The sequence below is a fragment of the Schistocerca serialis genome, chromosome 7 (genome assembly GCF_023864345.2).
Source record: "Schistocerca serialis cubense isolate TAMUIC-IGC-003099 chromosome 7, iqSchSeri2.2, whole genome shotgun sequence".
Classification (NCBI taxonomy): Eukaryota; Metazoa; Arthropoda; class Insecta; order Orthoptera; family Acrididae; genus Schistocerca; species Schistocerca serialis.
Window position 1 is genome coordinate 475,984,964 of NC_064644.1, and position 21,972 is coordinate 476,006,935.

Here is a 21,972-nt window from a genome sequence, read left to right on the forward strand (position 1 = left end):
CTTGCAATTCGGCGCCTTCGAACATTTTTGGTGGTCTTCCACGTTCTTCATTTCTTACATCAAAATCATTATTTCTAAACCGTTAAAACCATCTTTTGCTTGTTGCTTCTGATAGAGCATGATCACCATATGCCTCGATAAGCATTCGATGCGACTCTGCACCACTTTTTTTTCAAATGAAAACAAAAAATTAATGCTTTCCGCAAATCATCACTTTCTGGTTCAAAATTCGACACTGTTAACACGATGAAAACATATTATGTTTGTTCCATGACTGGATGTATACTAAATATCTTTGACAGATGCCATACCAACCAAACAAAAAAAAAAAAATATTAAGGCTCATTCATAACAAATGTTCCCTATTGACATATTTGTATCTTAACGCTCATTTCATACTGGTACACCTGGTATGTAGATTTATGTGCAGACAAACTTAACAGCTTTCAAAAGCAACAACAAACTTAGCATTTATACTTTTTGTCTTGCCCACACATCGCCATTGGATTAATTACAATAACCTGCATCTGCCATTATTATGACAAAATGACTAATTAGAAAGCCTGTAGGTAGAGACAGTTGTATCTTTACACTTTATGAAGGAAACTTAACGTAATTTTGGAGCTCTTCGAAGTTGACACTAAAAAATGCTTGAAAAAGGACATTTTCTCTTAACTATTACCATGTACATCGCTTCCTTTTCAACTAAAATATAATACTCCTACGTGAAATAAAAGTAGACATTTCCACGGTTCCAGCATAATCCGACAGACTGACGTTCGTCATGCAATGTAACCAAAATATAAGCTTAAGGTCACAAGTCAATCATCATGAAATGGATAATAGGCCATGCTGCAGTGTGCTGGTTACTAGTAAGGGCTGTTCATTGTGCTACATGGTATGAATAGTGTCTCCACACATGGAAAATTTCCACTACTAGACCTTATTCCCTCAATGATTGACACCCACAGCTTGTTCATAATATCTGAAAACATCCCAAGTATACCCCAGCAAAATCTACACCTACTGTTTCTGAGAAGGTAATCAATGAGCTGCCAGTGACCAAGACCGGAGAAACACCAGCAAACAGTAAAGAGTAAAGAAGAATGTACAAAAACAAAATTCTATTTAAGAATAGTAACAAACTAACATGGTAGCCCTAAGATCCCCAGACCAATATTTAACACCTCCCACTTCATCTTTGTTTACCCTTAACCCAACAGGGAGGTCTCTCTCAACCTACGTTCTAAGTGACCTGGCCCTCCTTCCCATCCTGTATCACTCAGCCCATTTTCTTCCCACATGAAGGAACTTATTATAGTTATAAAAGTTAGGTGCAAGTTTTTTTTTCAACTTTTAAATACATCTAACAACAGTACTTAGAATTTCACATCCTGAAGGTAAGTACTGTCCAGCCACTTTGTCTCCCTGTAATTTTAATATTGTTAACTTTCAACATCACACCTACATTTGTTTTCTGCTGTTGACACAGGATTTCCTTGTACACACTCACTCATTCAATCACAAATCTATTTTTAAAAAAACTCTTGTAATGCTAGTACAATATTCAAGCAAGGCACAGTTAAGCGACATGATTTTTTATAATTAGGTTTGGCTCTAAATGTGATAATGGAAGTTCTGGTGAATGTGTACATATGCACATCATGTGTTGTTATTTCGTGCTGGCTGATCCCACAATGCTGGAACTGCTGTTCAGCAGGTAGACTGGGTTGTGTCAAGTAGAATGGGTGGAGTGAGAAAAGAGGTGGGAACTGGGATAAGAAGTTGGGGAAAGTAGGCCGATATCCTTGAGGGAGGCAGCAGGTGTACAGGGTAGACCTGAAGGAGGTTGAGGCAGCAGTTATGAGGGATAAGAATGTGACATGTGGGTACTGAAGCCAGTGAGTGTGTGTAGTGCACAATGATGTAGAGCAGTGGATTGGGAGGAGCACCTGGGAAAGTAGCTATGTTAAACAAATAACAAAATGTTGATCATACATACCTTGCCTCTCTTTCTGTCTCATTTCTGTTGTTTTACTGATTGCATCCAAAATGCTTTTATCATGGGGTTGTAGTCTTAAAGCACACCCATAAGACAATAGTGCTTCTGTATAGTGTCCTGTGGCAAGTTCAATTTCACCTTTACGGAAGTAACCCTGCGGAAGTAAATGCAATATTATAACAACAATTTTCCATGTGTCATAACACAGTCACTCTGTGTTGGATGCACGCACACACGCACGAGAGAGAGAGAGAGAGAGAGAGAGAGCGCATTTCTCATCTGTAATAATATTTCTACCAGCAATGAAGAAATCTATGGAATTTCCATTCTGTCTCTACAAAACATATGTACTGCTTCTTTTTCTTTAAATGCGTACTCTCTGCTACAGATGAACTGGCCCATGAACATTAAAATGCTTGCCAAACTAAGAACCTCTTGAGTGTGAGATAGCAAGTTCAATCTTTAGTAAGAATCATTTTCAAGTGTAATGTTAACAATTACGACAGGAAAAATATTAGTTGCTTATGACTCAACTTGCGCGTCAGGGGAGTGACAGACAATGACTGACCGGGAGACGCAGAGATCAACCTTCTACGAGATGTATTTATTATGTGGACACTATATTGTGGCACTTTAAGTGGGGAGTGTTTTGAACTATGTTGGATAACGTATCAGTAGAGGTCGGGTCTAAACTACCACTGCCAGCTGCAGCAAACAATTGCACTGCAGCCACTACAAAATGCTTTGTGTATTCCAATTTGCTTTGTGTCATGGATTACTTGCTTTTTTCCTTATTTTGAAATGAATGAAGATACTAATCTTGGTGCATAAAGGGATTTGAATGCAACTCTCATCACAAGAAAAGGTATCAGCGATCTCTATGAGTGTTACGCCAGTTCTGCTTTTGTGGAAGCACAGAATGTGGATGTAGCATGGCAGTCCTTTGATAGAGATGGGGCTTATTCCCCTGCACCGTTCCTCTCCCTCAGGCAGAGTTATTTGTTTATAGCCGTGGGCAAATGCCATGATAAACTGTTCACATATTACTTTCACAAAATGGAAATTGTATACATTCAGGAAATGTTCAAAACAAGCCATTAACTTGCACCATGAACACTGAATGAAAAAATAGCATGCCACAATGATAAAAATGGTTTGGAACACCACCAAGAGGCAAACTCCTTCAGAGCTACAAACCATGCAGGACGTTCGGCTAGTTTCCACTCTTAAAGAATGCCTATGCCTATAGAATGGTACTGTTGTAATAGGGTGATGACAACTGCTGGAATGTGATGGCATGCAACAGAATACAAAACAGTGTGTGGAGCTTAAAGTGAAACTGGCTATCTTTTATGGTGTAGCTGCAGATAGTGCAATAATATGTTTTAAAGTCATGGAAAAAAACAAAAATCCAGAGCCGGAATTTGTCCAGCGGTTCCAGGTGGTGCGAACTGGAATGTCTTACACATTAGGAGGGATAGTTTGCTCTAAAGGAGTATGATTTTTGTACATAGACCACGAATTCAGCAGACGCAAGTTATTTTGACCAGCTACCAGCCAAAGGCGTGTTCATACTGTAATCATTGCTCTCTTACTCCCATTTTTCCACTATTGCTTGCTGTGATGTAAATATTCCCTATGGCCCTTGCCAGATCACGCATAGAGAAAGAATCTTAGAGGGGCAGAGCGCCTCCAATTACTCTCATCACAGTAAATGACTTTCCAGCCAGTTTGCCATCCAGACTAACAGCGTAACTTTATATGAATTCATTACGGCATTTATGTTGTTTGGTTTTGATACAACTCTCATCTCAAATTTCCATGGTTCCTTTCACATGCATTTCCCCTTCAAATCCTGATTGGTCAGAGTTGAAAACAAATTCCTTACTAAACGATGGGGGTAAGTTTGTTCATCTGGTCTACAAATTTTTGAGCTGATTTCGCAGTTCATCAAGTTTACGCTTTGTTTGAAATTTCACGATCTTAATTAGTTGTGCTACCATCCACAGTTCCCTTGAAATCACAGTAATCTACGTGGTGCACAATTTGTTGTGCATTACGTAGTACGTCACTATCACGCACATCCTATACATTGCATCGAGCCTCCCGGAAATGCGCAAACAAGTTTTTGTAATAAGTTCACCTTGTCCTCCCTCAAACATCCATATTTAACTGAAGACTGGATTTGTGGCTGCCCATCCGACAAGGATGATTAACTACATGAATCGAAACCTGTTTCAATATCACTTTCCCTTTCACTCGTTAAATACAAATCGTCATTCTACTCAACTATGTAGTCTGTACAATCAAGTGTGTATGACCACTTACCCCACTGACTCATCCCACACAAAAAATAATATTTCATCTGCCACTGCTTTCTCACTCTGAAAATTCCTTGGGTTCCTTTCTGATGAAATGTCTACTTCAGTAACCATTGTTGTACAAATAATACAATATTTATTTTGTTTATCACTACCATTGCTCTGCTTTGCTTTGTATTAACACCACTAGCACTGTCGCACTTTTGAGAGTTACTTGTCGACTAAGTATTTCAACTACTCTCTGCAGCCTCATGTTGTGCTTACCATTAGATACCTCCAGTCCCACCCCTTGTTGCCATTAACAGGCAATATTGTGGTTACGTGTAGACAAAAGGTGGGGTGTCGAATGCTATAAATATCATTGGCCTTTTGCGACCTGACACTCAGCAGGTTCCTTGTTAGTCAAAGAAAATTCTGTAATAGAAACATAAGCACAATAACATACAGACTTAAGTTCTAGAATGAATAAGTGAAACTTACATACTTTGGGCCAATCAGGTTTCAATTTTATAGCCTGTCTCGCATCCTCCATTGCTAGGGGATACTGTTGTTGTTTGAGGAAAGCTAAAGATCTATTACTGTAAAAGGTGTGGTCAGATGGATCCAACTTTATTGCATTTGTGTAATGCAATACTGCTTCAATGTATTTCTTTTCCTTCACACAATCATTTCCTTTCTCTTTATGCTGTTGTGCCTGTTTTTTAAAAAAAGAGAGAATTGTGAGTACACCACACAAATCAGTTTTATCTATTTATGTTAAGTAACATATCTTTCTACTGTCTCTGCATTGTCTTCCTTTCTAGTTGATTGCACTATCATCTTTAAATAATATCTTTTGTTTTCAGTTTTTCTAATGCTATAAAGATAACTCTTAAATCCTAAAAAAAAATTACTGTGCTCACAATAAAAATCACTGTGCTCACTCAGATATTAAGTTAAAAATTGGAAAAAGACACCAGTTATTTAATATAACCCAGGAGACTGCAGCCTCTTTTTTTCAACTGTAGTGATTTCTCTTAATTTCACTATGTTACACTCAGCTTAACTAACCACGAATCCTTTACACAAGATTAATATTAGTTTATTAAAACAGATTCTGACAGCTGCTTAACTTTTTTAATGTATTCCTTGATCTATTACACATGCCCGGAGACTTCAATTCAAGTTGGGATATATGAAATAGCATAGAATCGAAAATTAATGAATTTTCAATTCTGTGCTTTCCTATTTATTTCTCCGTCCTCATTCCTGTAATTTAATACAACAGTGTATGATGGATGTTCCATTATAGTACTCATGAAAGCAATTTTCATTCATGATAGGATAATGTAGAGGTTCTATGTTAGTTAAGTTAGTTATCAGTCTACACGAAGATCGAATAATTAAGCATCAACTCACATGAAGAATGAACAAATAATTAAGCTTGATTTGATGCTCCAAATAACAAGAAATAACAACTTGTGCCATCTGGATCCTTCCCACCAACAACGGCTTACCTTAATTGTGCAGATGGGAACTCTCCCTGCAGTGTCGCTTACGTTCCCATAACCTCAACCTTCATTAGTTATTCCTTTCCCTGGTCCCATTCTAGAACTACACAGGCCTGTATTCCACCAAGGCAACCCCAGTATGTTTACTTCTCTCTTATTCCATTGCACCCCCCACCACCCCCACCCCTCTGTCTCACTCCCCGACTACACTTAGCTCCCCTATCGTCTCTCCACGTCGTCCCTGTATGTTCCCACATACAGCACTTGACCGTCCCACACCCTTACTCTGCTTATCCCTCCCCCCCCCTCCCCACCCCAGCCTCCTCCTTACCCCCAACACCCAGGTCACTTCTCCCATCATGCGCTACTGCTCTCAGTCTGGCCTTGGCAGCCAGAGATTGTGGTGTGTGTGTGTGTGTGTGTGTGTGTGTGTGTGTGTGTGTGTGTGTGTGTGAGAGAGAGAGAGAGAGAGAGAGAGAGAGAGAGAGAGATATTCTGATGAAGACCTTTCTCGCTGATAGCTTACTTGTTTGACAGTCTTTTGTTGTGTGTATTGTGACTCAGCATCTCTCTGCTATATGGTTACTTCATGGAATCAGGAGTTAAAAATACAATAAATCAGTATAAAAATGTGACTTACCAATAAATTACAATCCTGGACAAGCTTATAATCCCACAATGTCACATGCAGTTATCATGAAAAGAAACATTCAGCATTGAAAAGTGTTAATGAATTACGAAATAACCCCAGTTTTAGTATACAGCACACAAAAAGTGGGCAATTTTAAAAATGAAAATTAATAACAACACAAAAAGGAAATGTTTAAGACTCAGGATACTCACTACTAAACTGAAGCGATAACTCACAGCTGATGATTATTCAAATTTCAGGAAGAAGAAAACATAATTACGCATTACAATTACTTTGAAACTTAAAGAAGCTCAAATAAGGGATTCTCTCTCTTTGATGATATAATTTGCTATCATCAAAAGCACTTTATTACTGTTGCTGTAGAACCAGCTCCAAACATAGTCTATTAATCTCAGTTATTTTGATTTCTTGACACACAATCAAGTTGGACTCTGCTTATGAAGAAATACGACAGAGGAAATTGGCTTCAACTGTGTTGTAAGATTCATCCCAATGCGGGAGGAACTGGTGCTCTGTTTTACGATACGGCAGAAAAATGAGTGAAATATGGGATCTATTAAGGATAAAGTATGAGCATTCGAGGCATCAGACTGAAGAAAGTTCAAACTAGTAATTTTTGGAGAATTATTACACACTAACTAAGCAACACATACGATATTCAGTTCCATGACACAGCAGCAAGACAGGCATTAGATTCAAATCTTCTTCACTAAATTCAATTAAATTTTTACAACAGTAGCTGAGAAAAACAGGCCATTAAACTGACCATGAGAAGCAGATCCGTTACACTTACTTAAACAGCAACTGCACATGATCTCTGCTTTCCTCACCATTTCCTAAAGAAATGTTAATTGACAAGCTATACATTTTACATCGTTTTTGTGAGATACAATGAGACTGCAGCGTTCATCTTTGACGTACATAACACAAAAGTTGTCACAAAACTAGAAACATGCAGAAGCCATGCAATTTCTTCATCTATTTACTTATATTTACATATGTAAGCCAACTACTAATATTTCCTTTGTGCCCAAATAAAATCACATGTGTCAGACAAATTACAGAACTTCACATAAAGTTGTTAACTATATCTAAACTCATGCAAGCAGGCCATGAATTCCTGCACTTGTGCCATAATATTAAGAAATGTAGAAATGTAGGGCCTCCTTAAATTTGTAAGGTGTGTACTACATATCAAAGGCTGCTATCCACGCAGTGTGGGGTGTACGAAAGGCATACGGTTTTTTAAAGCTCTCCATCAAATCCAAATAATGAAAGCTGTAGGAGACCTGGAAAAGTTCTAAAAAGTACCCTCCAGAAGCAAGAGTGTTAAAATGCTAGTGATTAACTGCAATATCATTCATAATAAACAGACAAATTTGGTAGTGCCCCTAAAAGGCTGTGGTGTTCACATAATATCTGGAACAGAAAGCTGATAAAAACCTGAAATTGACAGCAGTGAAATTGTTGGGGATAATTTAGGCAGAGTACTAATGGTAAATGGAAGTGGTTTAATTGTCACATCAGATTAGAAAAAAGTCAAACCCACCGAGACAGAAATTGAAACTGCATGCAAAATTGTCTGTATGAGACTCAGTATCAATGGCGGGAATGATGTTAGCAACCTTCCATGATTCACAGTCGCTGTAAAAACTTCTAAAGAAACTAAGAGTTCTGCACGACAAGTATAAAAGAAAGCATAGAGCTATAGGTAGGTAGACGCTCAATGGAACAAATTTGGCTGTCAAGGGGGCAATGTGTGAGGCCTTGAACAACCACTGCTACAAGCATATTACAAAGGATCTCTCATAAAACCCAAAGAAATTCTGGTGTACAGGATGGCAGGCAGTGAAGGAATATTTTAGGGAATTAGTTTAAAAAATTTATTTCAAAGGCCCAGTGGAATCTTTACAAGTTTTCTCCCAGAGTAATTCACACAGTGTCTATGTGACACCAGTCGCTTGCCTTTCAAAACCAAGTCGGTTCTGTCCAGTTAAAGCTGCTGACAGAAAACGCCCTGGGCCCTCTGCTGAAACTGCTAACAAATTCATGCCGTTAGTTGTCACCAATAGCGTGCACGAGTTAACGATCGCGTGCGGCGATGCTGGGGTGTTCCGTGGTGCAGAACACAGTTGCTTCTCCCTCTTTTAATCCAGACCTCGAGCAGAACAGACGTCTTTTTGGAAGGCAGAGCCTCTGGCTCTGCTTTTCACGACCGGTCACCAACATAAGTTAACATGAACCGCTTGCCTTCCGTTTCTCATTTTAATTAATTTTTCGACCTCAGAGTGGCCTAAACCTAACTTCCGTTCCTAGGCGCGCCCTTTGTACTCTGTATATCCCCTTTATTGTAATTAATTTCCTGTTATGTAATTTAACGGCAGCCCTGAACGCCCACTATCAAATCCTGACGGCTCGACCTCCTGCACACTGCTGCCACAAGGCATATTTAACGACCTTCTTCCCCCATTTTATACATTAACATTGGTGTCATAAGTTTCTCTCTCCATCCCCAAACCATGTAATATTTTATAATTGGTGTCAGGAGCGGGATGTTAGTGTCGGTATAACTTTACATTGGTCCTTCGTAAACTTCCCCTAACTTTTGCACTGGTGGTTATTAGTGGTACCAAAGTTAATGTCTACACACACACACACACACACACACACGGCAGTAACTGAAATTGTGGACAGCAAAAAAAAAAAAAAAAAAAAAAAAAATCTAAACTCTGTTCTTAAATGTTCTTGTCTCAGCAGTATTGCCCCAATTTAATTCACCCACCACTGTAAAGAAAATTGATATAGATACTGGTGTCCGTGGTGTTGAACAGCTGAAATGGCTAAAATGGAACAAAGCTCTAGGGCCCAACTGAATCCCTATCAGATTCTACACTGAATTAGCTGTTTAGTTAGCCTCTTTTTCCAACCATAACCTACTTAACAGTCATTCTGCATCCGGGATGTGACATCAATTAGTATGTATCTTTGTTTGTGGAATCCAAATCTAATTTTTAAAACATTATATCCCACAAGATTTTTATTTTTAAAGTTTAATTGTATATTTTGTGTATTTCACAGTTTGCTATATTCTTGGTTAGATGTCTTTGGGGGGGAGGGTGGGGGGCTGGACAGCACTGCTACAAGATATACAAAACATCACTAGATGGCAAGTGTGATAATGACTCTAAACTATACTCATCTGATGGCAAGATAAACCCTTGCGTAAATGAGACTGTACATTAAGTGGACTTTGAAACATGTATGGTGCAATTATTATGAGATATAACTGGGTCCAATAATGTACCATAAGTTTTTGTTACTGCAGTGAGTGTTTCTTGTGAGAGATCGTGGAACAGTGTAGTGTTAAAAACATACACTTCGTAAAAATGGCATTGATGTTTAATAAGCAGAGGGAAGACCAGCATTTCTGAAAACCATAGAAGCCTTGAAGAATGAGGAACCAGTCAAAGAAGTATTCCAATCAATAAACAGAACATTGTCTTATAGGATCCATTACCCAATGGGGCAGAAATGATGCTCATCATCCCGTCTCATCTGCGGCCAGCACAGTTTGCCATCTGGTCACCTAGGATTTCTGGAGACCCTAGACAATCATCACTGGGCAGGGGTCTAATGATCTGTCAGAAAATATGTGAGCCATTGTATAGAACGCCAACAAAGGAGGCATATGCTCCAATGCATCTGGTACCAATCCCACTTGCAGCAGTGACACTCCTTCAAACTGATATCGACCTTTTGGTGAGGTTCTTAAAGTTGGCAAATGGGAATCAATGGACAATAGTGTGCACTAACTAGCTCACTTCCACTATCCTGTCAACAAAGCTGTGCAAACTGCCAAAGCTCCAGAAATTGTACATAGTTCCTTACAGGTGACATTATTTTGAAGCATGGAACAACCTGAGTGATGATCTCTGATCATGGGAAAGTTCTCCAGTCGAGACTAGTATCTGAGATAATTCCACATTGTGACATCTCCCACAGGATAACAACTGTGTACCATCCACTCCACAAATTAAGTGCCTCAAAGAGTGCTTTAATAAGCCATTAGTCGATATGCTCTTTTTATATATTGATGTCAAACAGAGATTGGGATACAATACTGCGAACTGTGATGTTCCCGGAAAAGAATGCAAAGCTAGACATTTTTAGCTTCTCACTGTTCTTTCCACTCCACAGCTGCGAGGCTGAAATGACAAGAGTTCCACTGTTCTCATTTTGAACTGGTCTATACTCAAGATGTCTACATGAATCACCTCATCACCAAGACAACAGAAGCAAAGCAGCTGGCTTGCATACAGGCTCTGGATGCTCAGAAGACAGACAGAGCATCGTAATGCCAAGCACTCGTCATTAATATACAGCCCGAAAAATTATACCATTTTTTTACATCTGTGTCGAAAATGGCACTATTGGAAAAGTTACTGAAATGCTACTGTGGGTCGTATTGTATCCATCACACGTCAGCTGTCACATATGAAGTCATGGATTGTCAGGAAAACAAAAGCACAGACACACAATCCATGCCTCCTTGTGAAGCCCTACTACAATGGAGAGGCACATCTGGCAATAGGAGGTTAAGGAAACTGACGACCCACTCGATAATCATGAAGCTTTGATGGGAGGGACTATTCCCAATCCTTGTCATAGTCAAGAGGATATTCACAACATGATCCGAATGTGAGAGTCCATTAGAACTGCCATACAGCGGACCATTTACAAGATCTAGATTTCTGTAGCCAGATGCAATGAAAACTGCTGAAACAGTTTATCATCTCGGGAAACAAAGCATGCAGTGTGGCTTAGTTGTTAATGGCATGCTGTGGGTTGCCAGTTCAAACTCAATCATCAGAAATTCTTTGATTCCGAGTATTCATCAGTTGTGAAAGGTTTCTGAAATATCTCGTGTTTGTAATATTTGTACATTCTCAAACATTTGAAGTTTGTATAAATAGCAGTACTCACCTCCAGGATGTAAGTTCTTTTACAGCTGTACACTGGCATCAGTAACAAATGTACTTTTGGTTTTAAGTGTTGCACTTCACTGATAACTCTACCTTTGGTTACGGGCTTGATTGCGATTTCGATCTGACAATGCTGTGTATACTAGAGGGGAAACATTCCACGTGGGAAAAATTATATATAAAAACAAAGATGAGGTGACTTACCGAACGAAAGTGCTGGCAGGTCGATAGACACACAAAGAAACACACAAAATTCAAGCTTTCGCAACAAACTGTTGCCTCATCAGGAAAGAGGGAAGGAGAGGGGAAGACGAAAGGAAGTGGGTTTTAAGGGAGAGGGTAAGGAGTCATTCCAATCCCGGGAGCGGAAAGACTTACCTTAGGGGGAAAAAAGGACAGGTATACACTCGCACACACGCACATATCCATCCACACATACAGACACAAGCAGACATATTTAAAGACCAGGGAAAAACGGAAATGGAAATAAAGCGAAAGTTATTAGAACTGGCCGAAATGGTTGTTTAAAAGGTGAAAGGAGCTGTTTGTGAACTAGAAACGGTGGACATTATAGCGGCAGTAGTGCTGAAATCGGCAAAAAATTTTTTTTGGTTATGGTTTGGAAGTGGGTTACGTATTATTTAGTATATATAGGCGGGATAAAATAGTATAGCAGATTACGGTAAAAAGGAGAAGGTGAATACAAAGTGAAACTACTGGCACAAACAGAAAGAGGAAAATAAGACGACAAAAGATTTCGAAATGCAACAGTGACAATAACAAATATAATTGTTGGATTCAAATTAATGATATCAATATAATAGAGGGAAACATTCCACGTGGGAAAAATTATATATAGAAACAAAGATGAGGTGACTTACCGAACGAAAGCGCTGGCAGGTCGATAAACACACAAACAAACACAAACAAACAAACACACAACATTCAAGCTTTCGCAACAAACTGTTGCCTCATCATCAGGAAAGAGGGAAGGAGAGGGGAAGACGAAAGGAAGTGGGTTTTAAGGGAGAGGGTAAGGAGTCATTCCAATCCCGGGAGCGCGCGCGCGCGCGCACACACACACACACACACACACACACACACACACACACACACAAGCAGACATATTTAAAGACAAAGAGTTTGGGCAGAGATGTCAGTCGAGGCAGAAGTGCAGAGGCAAAGATGTTGTTGAATGACAGGTGAGGTATGAGTGGTGGCAACTTGAAATCCGCAGAGATTGAGGCCTGGTGGATAACGGGAAGAGAGGATATATTGAAGAGCAAGTTCCCATCTCCGGAGGTCGGATAGGTTGGTGTTAGTGGGAAGTATCCACATAACCCGGACGGTGTAACACTGCGCCAAGATGTGCTGGCCGTGCACTAAGGCATGTTTAGCCACAGGGTGATCCTCATTACCAACAAACACTGTCTGCCTGTGTCCATTCATGCAAATGGACAGTTTGTTGCTGGTCATTCCCACATAGAATGCATCACAGTGTAGGCAGGTCAGTTGGTAGATCACGTGGGTGCTTTCACACGTGGCTCTGCCTTTGATCGTGTACACCTTCCGGGTTACAGGACTGGAGTAGGTGGTGGTGGGAGGGTGCAGGGGACAGGTTTTACACCGGGGACGGTTACAAGGGTAGGAGCCAGAGGGTAGGGAAGGTGGTTTGGGGATTTCATAGGGATGAACTAAGTTAGTCTTTCATAGGGATGAAGTTAGTTCATCCCTATGAAATCCCTAAAGATAACAGTGGATTATAATGAGTGTATTTTGTATGAATTCTGCAAATAAATTTCAGCATTTGAAACTGCACTTAATCGTCAAATACAAAAAAAAGTTCCATGTAGACTGTTTCTCTGCCAAAGCAGACATCAGACGGGGAACTGAAAACCCACAGATTTTCGGGAAAGAAATAAAGGAGTGTCATATCAGACACTTCTACTCAATGATGGCCCTCCAATGTTCATATAGAACATTTTACGTTGACAGTATACAGAAAGCTGACTGCATTTTGCATATAATTACATAAAATACTTTGTTTAAAGTATTACATGAAAACAGTGGATGACAACTGCAAAAAGAACAGCAGTGGATGTTTTCAAAGTACTTGCATTCAAAAACATTCAAGAAGCAATAAGGAAAAATACGAATGGACGCCCAGCAAAGAAATATTTGGGTCAGGAAGGGTATTAGACACGGATGCAGTCCTCTGACAGTGCTGTTGCATCTATATAACCAACAACAGGTTAAAAGAAACGTTCAGGGAAAGAATTAAAATTCAACATGAAAGAATATTGATGACAAGAATTTGTTGCCAATGCTGCTGTTCTCAATGAAATTGAGAAAGAATTGCAAGAACTGTTGAATGGAATGAACAACCTCATGAGCACATGTAACGGATGGATGAACTGTATAACAACAAAAGTAATGAAGAGTAGCAGAAAGAGTTTAGGAATAAACGTAACATCAAAATTGGGGACCACAAAGTAGATGAAGTGAAAGAATTTTGCTACCTTGTAGGCAAAATAACCCATTACGGATGATACAAAGATGGCAAAGAGCAGACTATAACAAGTAAAGCGGACATTGAAGGTCAAAAGAAATCAATGGTAGTGTCCATCATAGACCCTAGCTTGAGAAGGCAAATTGGGAGAACGTACCTTTGGAGAACAGAACTGTATGCAAGCTAATCATGGACTGTGAGAAAACTGGAAAGAAGAGAATAAAATGCCTGAAACACAGTGCTATAGAGATGTTGGAAGTGAGATGGGCTGATAAATTTAAAAATAAGGAGCTTCTTTGTGAAATTGACAAGGTGTGTAACCTGTGTAAAACACTGGCAAGAAGGAACAGGATGATAGAATAAGTTGTTTAAAATATCAACTTCCACGGTACTTGGGGGGAAGCGAGTGTGCAAAGGGTAAACATTTTATCTATATGAGAAGACAGAGATTGAAATACAGCTAACGAACAATTGCAGACACTGAGTGCAAGTGATACTCTGAGATAAAGAGGTTGGCACAGGAGAGGAATTCATGGTGGGTTCAAACACACACACACACACACACACACACACACACACACACACACACACACGGGGGGGGGGGGGGGGGGCGGAAGAGAGAGAGACACAGACACAGAGAGAGACACAGAGAGAGAGAGAGAGAGAGAGAGAGAGAGAGAGAGAGAGAGAGAGAGCTGTGCCGTATAACTCACCTCATTCCACACCCTTTAAGGCTTTCCTTTGTGATGAGATTTATGGAACACAAAGTGTAAAACAATGAAAAACCCAAGGAAATTTAATAGTAAAAATGTTAGCTGATAAGAATATTTCAAACGTCAAGACTACCACCACTAACACTGCCAAGTTTGTACATTTATCAAATACAGCTAAAAAGAGTTCTGGAGAGTGGGAGTCTTGCATTTGCTTTAAGACTCAATTTTTAGAATTCACCTTTCAGAAGAAAAGGAGAATGAAATCTTCGCAAAATAATTCATAAAGAGATGAAAATGCCAGAAATCCATCTGTAGCTGCACATTATACAACTTGGTAACTGTTCTACATTGAGTTGAACAACTTAAACCTTACCCAGTCCATTATAATATTTTATAAAGCTTTTCACATCTGAGGGAAGATGGGCTGGTCATTATTTCTCTTCTCGCTTTTAACTTTTTACAGGCCCTGCTTGAAAAGAACACAATACTGGAACATGAAAAAAGTATACAGAGACACATTCCCAGTGTGTGACATTGTTGCACACTGTCATGCTATAAGGTTATATGTCATCAGAGAAAGCATCCAACCACAAAAAAACTTTTTAAGACCAATATTAAGCAACAAGTTTGTTTGTGTGGTTAATAAAAATTGCCTTTAAAAAAATTTGGTTCCCTGCGGCACACAACAAGGGCACTCACATCTCCGGCCAAGCAGGGGCTGCATCCCGCAAACTGCCCCAGTTCTCAGGGAAGAGAAAAAAAATAGTGTTATCAGACTTTTTCTTCTTGTCAACTCCTATTCCATAAAAGAATTCCTGTTATTGTAGTGTGTGAAAGGTGGTGGTTAGAAATTACTAACTCACATCTGTACATTTAAAACATAAAACACCCCATACCCTCTTGTCTAGCCCCCCTACTCCTCACAAACTATCAACAGGCACGTTTGGGGTACAATGATCTCCACCTCATTCTATCACTTACTGAATATCTGTTTTCAGCTCAGTAGATTCCCTCCCCCCCCCCCCCCCTCCATGTGATTCTTAACAAATACAGAGTAATCTACTCAACAAGTGGGGAAAGGAAATCCAATTAAACTATATCTTCAAAAATTCATTATTTTCACTGATATACTAAGCAGTAAAAGGAAACAAAAGAAAAGTGCGGGGTAGGTATTCAAATCCATGGGTCGACAGAAGCGTCCGATCCCATGCGTCAGCTTTGACCCGTGACTTAAGGAAGTTGTCGTGTGTGACGTCATGACGGCGCGGAGTTTGGTTTGTGAGTGTGGCATGTTTGTAGATGTCGTCATGTTGTGGTTTGTTGTGCTCTCTGGTGGTATGTTCAGGGTTGTCGTTTGTGTGGTGTAATGGGCTCAGTTTGCTTTTGCTCATTATCCAGAATTGTACAAGTGTCAGCTGTGTTTGTAGTTGAATTCGTTTCAGTGAGTTAACGATTTTGTGTGAAGGTTAATTTAGTGTTGTTCGCTGTACATCATGTGGTAATTTTAGTAAAATTAATCGGTTGTTGTTTTTGTTCAGGAATGGATAGGACAGATAAAATTAACAGTACGCAGGTCAAGGGAAGTGTTCGTACCCAATGTGTGGCTGTGTATGTTGATATTGGTATTGGGAGATGTTTTTGAGCTATACAGGCCAAGGGAAATGTTTGATCCTAATTTATGGGATCGGGAGCTGCTGTTGAGCTATATAGGTCAAGGGAAGTGTCCGATTCCAGATGCTATTGTGTTTAGTGGTATTTGGGGAGTTTTGTGATGTCCGTCTTTTTTGTCGTTTTGTGTGGTTTTGTATGGGGGTGGGCATCTAAATTTGATTATATTTAGTTTTCCCCCACCCAAAATACCCCATTCCCCGCACTTGTCCTGTTAGTGTCATTAGGCTTTTTGTGGAAAGTGTGTGTGTTTGTTTTTCGATATATTTTCGTCCTCATAATGTGTACGTACTGACTTAATATGAGCCATATTGGAACCGTGGTTTGTGGTCGTTTCCGCCATATTTGTGACGTTATGGGTCAAAGCAGACGGGCAGGATCGGATGTTTCTGTATTTCCAAATCCATGGAGAAGAAATTAAAACTTTGAGGTTTGCCGATGACATTGTAATTCTGGCAGAGACAGCAAAGGACTTGCAAGAGCAGTTGAACAGAATGGACAGTGTCTTGAAAGGAGGATGTAAGATGAATATCAACAAAAGCAAAAGGAGGATAATGGAATGTAGTTGAATTAAGTCGGATGATGCGGAGGGAATTAGATTAGGAAATGAGGCACTTAATGTAGTAAAGGAGTTTTGCTATTTGGGGAGCAAAATAACTAAGGATGGTCGAAGTAGAGAGGATATAAAATATAGGTTGGCAATGGCAAAGAAAGCGTTTCTGAAGAAGAGAAATTTGTTAACAGAGTATAGATTTAAGAGTCAAGAAGTTGTTTCTGAAAGTATTTGTATGGAGTGTAGCCATGTATATAAGTGAAACATGGACGATAAATAGTTTGGACAAGAAGAGAATAGAAGCTTTCGAAATGTGGTGCTACAGAAGAATGCTGAAGATTAGATGGATAGATCACATAACTAATGAGGAGGTATTGAATAGAATTGGGGAGAAGGGGAGTTTGTGGCACAACTTGACTAGAAGAAGGGCTCGGTTGGTAGGACATGTTCTGAGGCATCAAGGGATCACCAATTTAGTACTGGAGGGCAGCGTGGAGGGTAAAAATCGTAGAGGGAGACCAAGAAATGAATACACTAAACAGATTCAGAAGGATGTAGGCTGCAGTAGGTACTGGGAGATGATGAAGCTTGCACAGGATAGGGTAGCATGGAGAGCTGCATCAAACCAGTCTCAGAACTGAAGACCACAACAACAACATACTAACAAAACCAGAGAGAGCCATTACGAGTATTGTTTGTTATTAGTGTGTGCAGTCTATGGTGAAGAGACAGTTGGTGTCAACTGTAGAACACTATACAACCTGCATCTATTATTTTGCAGTTACTTAAGTGTGTGAGTTCATCCCTTGATACAATGTGGCTTGAAATACCGAAGTTTCTTCCTGATATGATAATGCTGAAAAACCATTTCCCTAACACATTAGTGTAATTATCATCGATTCGCAGACATGCAATGTTCTTTTTTATAAGTGCACTGAGTTCAACTGTCACAGAAACACTTATGGCTGTTACCCAGATCCACTGCATTCCTCAAATACGGCTAATTCCGCACCTATCCAATTAAGGTACATCGTGTCAGTAGTTGACAATGATACTGGCTAGCATTTTCCTACAGCATGTTAATAATGTGAGTACCTCTCTCGCCACCCCCACCCCCTATTCTCTTCAAAAGAAAATTGACATGACAATAGAACAAACAATAAGAAAAATTATTGTTGTCGCCCAAGCCAACCTGCATTGCTCATTGTTTCGTTTGTTTATCTTACACTTTCAGTTTGTACAACGCCATAAGTGGCATTTGTCATTTTGTTTTATAACTCTACACGAACAAATTACATTTTCCGATTATCTCCATTTTTCATTCACTTATATGAGTAAAGTTACTGAAGCACCAACACAGTTTTGTAAGTATGAGAAGCCAAAGTGTAATCATTGTAACAATTGCATGTAAATAAAATGAAAACCAATGCTGATTAAGTCACTCCTTGGCAACAACTAATGAGAGTTAGTTGTATGTTCCCTATTGACAGCCAAAAATGCGTAATCTTAACGATAATACATGCAGACTGGCGCAGATGCAATGTTCAAGATACAATCACTATATAGAGACTGGTAAGACTCCAACACAATCTGCAGTTAATTAAAGTTTATATGCAATTTATTCAACATAATCCCGTAGGTATGTGTATCTTCACTGTTTTGTAAGAAACTAAACGTGTCCAACGCATAACAAAATTATTGCGGAGAAAATTATTCTTCTATTAGCTTTGTTACTGCTCTAAAAACGTGTTTGAAGTTGGTTCCTTATCCATCTGCACATTTTGTTTTCCTTTCACATGACTATAAAAACTGTATTTACCTCTTCCTTTTGGTCCATTATGGACTCTCGTTCGTGTGTTGTATATGGGTAGTCTGAATACCCTGAAGTGAGCAAGCCGAATCCACAGGCAAAAATGCGCTTTGCTTGCGATTCCTGGGCGTATTTCTTGAAAGAAGGAAAACTTCAGCGTGAAGTACCCTCAATCTGTGAAAATAATTTCATGAAAATTATGCAGTAGCTATCAGTGCTTATTACTGTGCATGAAAGCCGGTACGAGCGGGTACAGCAACATTTACTTGCGTAATGGCAATAACATGTGAGTACGTAAATATCACTTTTCACGACAGACTGCTAAATAACATATACCACTACTCATTTATCAGGGACTTCACCAATATTCAGTATACGGATCTCTAGCCACTGCAGTTTAACACTTCAAAATACGGTTACATATCTCAATAATTGCATCTCCTTACCTCACATCACCAGTTATGCATTTGTTCCTTACACACCATTACTTGTCAAATCCCTTGAGAACCCTTCTGTCTGTATTTACTTGGTGTGACACCTGGCGGCATAACTGTAAACCAACATGATGAAGAAGCTAGTCAATGAATATTCTCTGCATTATTAAATTGCAGAAAAATTATAAATTTTGGCAGTTTTTAGCCATAATGTTTCATAATTGTAATATAATAGGAACTATTTTAAATTATTGTTTCACTATAAGTCTCTCAATAGATTTCCGTCCGTCAGCTGGTCTGCCAGTTCAAACGATGAGGCAGAAATGGCGGAGCTAGTGGAAGGTGTTCAGTATGGTTTGTCATCGCAGGGAAATAATAGTGATAAGTCGTTGATATTTGTGAAACTCACGGATTCTGCGTATCGTGCTATTGAAAGCTATTTGAAGAATCAGGTTAGTAACTGTTACTGTCTTATTAAATGATTTTCTGAAACAGACCTCTAGAGATTTCGTCTGCAGACATTTATCGTCGCCATATTTTCACATCGTGTTGATTTCATATGGCAGCTTTGAATAAATTTTTTACTTACTGTACCATAATTACATTGCTTGGAGGTTTGATTCATAAACATATGTCAATATTTGTGTGAGGTCGTTTTCCTGAGGAACCGTCATTAGCTGACGCCACGTCAACAAGTAGGCATGAAAATTAGGTTGGCGATGTAAGTAAACTTGTTTTAACTGCCTTCCGACCATAACTCCCCTGTCTACATTGTGTATAAATACGCAGTCGTTTAGAGAAAGTGATATTATATAGTGACACTGGGCATCCTTCATATGCAGTCGTCTTATATGCTGTATAAACATCTCTCTAACCTTGTTCATCCAAGCAATACAAACAGCTCCCACTGATTCCATTTAACATCATGAACTTTTGCCCCGTAGTAATGCTATATCGTTTACTGTATGTGAAATATTTACCCTGGTTTTTCACTATCTCCTTAGGACAATGCCATGTAAACTTTCCAATGTTGCACAGGTCAGAAAGGCTACAAGGATTCACCCTTATACTGCAGTTAGGTGTTATGTTTAGAAGCAGCCGTAAAAACCTTAGAGATTAACGTACTCGGCTCCTTTTGTACATTTTTTTTATTCCCTATAAATGCCAGTTCATGTGTCACCTGGAAGTAGAGCCTAATAAAAGATAAACAGCATACCATCCAATGTGCAAAATTTAGTGTGTAAAATTACATCTCTGTATTCTGTTATGGAGAAGTATTAACTTTTTTGTTGCAAAGAGGATATCTTGTAACACTGCTTCCTCAATGTATTAGGTTTCTTACTATCAAAATATAACATATATTGTGTGTATTGTACTGTTCACAGCAGTCTCTCTTCTTTGTTATCTTGTTTAATGTAATTGTTGTTCGTGTTTATTTCAAACTTCCATGAACCATATGTTTATACTTTATTCCTAGAAGTTGATTCAAACAAATAACTTGTATTATGCATGGAATATGACTTGAGTAACTAACTTAACAGACGGTGTTTGATTATAGAATATCTATCAAACCAAATTCTGAAGTTCCAGCTCAGTGAAGACACAGATGTATCCTTCTCATAAAGTTGCCAGATTCTCCACATATGTAGCTTATTCATTGCTATTAAAGCTAGTGTAAACAATTGAACCTTGCCAGTAATGTGCATTTCCTCTTCAGATGACACATACAGTTAATTTACTTGCTTCCTGGCAGGTAAAAATCTCAGTTTTCTGTCTTTCACTCCCTTGTAAGGCAATAATACATGGTCCCTTTCAGCATTAGTAAACTCTTTACATTTTATCACATGATGAAACGATTATATTCCTTGTGATGCTGTAGATACAGATTTTATATGCAAGGAGCTTTCAGTTGGCATTCTATATATTACAGAACTTAGTACTGCAACAAAACGGGCATTACAGCAGCAGATTAGACAAGCTGCTCATGAAATGTATCAAGGGTCTTTTTTTAATAATGTGTATCCTTTTCTACTCTACACATGCTATAGTCAGTCTTAACTCTTCCTCTTTAATGCATTGTAAAATGTGAACCATTTCAAAACTTAATGAGGAAGCATTGCTTTCTTAAAATATGTTTCATATACATCACTTCATTACCATTAAAATTGTGCTATTGCAGTGTAAATTTGTGACTGACACCATATATAACAAAAGATATGAAATGGTAACCATGTTTTGAAGGAAAAGAAAAAGTGTTCTCTCAATGGTGTGTTCATTTTTTGCAGTAGTTGTGCTTCACCAATAGTGGTCAGTGATGACTGCTTGCATAATTAACAGTATAGTGTATTTCATTTGAAGAGAAATTTACACCATGTGAATCTCTGTGACATTCTTTGTTGACCTCTCAAAAGTTCACCTAATGCAAAATAATTTTGTTTGACTGCCCTTTGAGTATGTCAGCTAAACTTCTTTTATTGGAGTGTGTTGGAGGCTTAGAACATTTTAACCATGTTTCTGGTACCCACATTTATATTACATTCTGAACTAACAATATTATGAAAATGTTGGGTTGGTAATCACCATGTAGCAGTGATGATGATTTGCAGGCAGGCACAATAAAAAAGATTGCTAAACACATAAGCACTTGGCCAGAATGGCTACTTCTGAAATAGATGGCCACTGTTTCTGGCTGCCGGGGCCAGACTCACAAAGCTGCATATTGACCTGAGGAGTCTGGCTCCAGCAGCCAGAGAAAGTCGTTGTGTGTGTGTGTGTGTGTGTGTGTGTGTGTGTGTGTGTGTGTGTGTGTAGAGGTCAGAACAAGACCTTTCCGCCAGG

General features: G+C 39.0%; 2 protein-coding genes across 3 annotated transcripts in view; one reads left to right on the forward strand and one right to left on the reverse strand.

The window, feature by feature from the left end:
* LOC126412329 (uncharacterized) overlaps window positions 1-19,258 on the reverse strand; it is a 45,325-nt gene extending 26,067 nt beyond the window's left edge. The window contains exons 1-4 of one of the 2 annotated variants that reach the window (XM_050081853.1): window positions 19,147-19,258; window positions 18,710-18,874; window positions 4,808-5,017; window positions 2,003-2,156 (exon numbers count right to left, since the gene is read on the reverse strand). In XM_050081853.1, the coding sequence (XP_049937810.1) occupies window positions 2,003-2,156; window positions 4,808-5,017; window positions 18,710-18,727 (382 nt within the window). In that variant the 5' untranslated portion in view covers window positions 18,728-18,874; window positions 19,147-19,258. Of the gene's footprint in view, window positions 1-2,002; window positions 2,157-4,807; window positions 5,018-18,709; window positions 18,875-18,966; window positions 18,988-19,146 lie in introns of those variants that run through there. The other variant, XM_050081852.1, reaches the window with a different exon arrangement.
* A 198-nt stretch (window positions 19,259-19,456) lies between these two features.
* The window catches only part of LOC126412328 (RNA polymerase II elongation factor Ell-like), a 316,428-nt gene continuing 313,912 nt past the window's right edge, over window positions 19,457-21,972 (forward strand). Inside the window, exon 1 of the mRNA XM_050081851.1 lies at window positions 19,457-19,586. Within this exon, the coding sequence (XP_049937808.1) occupies window positions 19,458-19,586 (129 nt within the window). The 5' untranslated portion in view covers window position 19,457. The remainder of the gene's footprint in view (window positions 19,587-21,972) is intronic.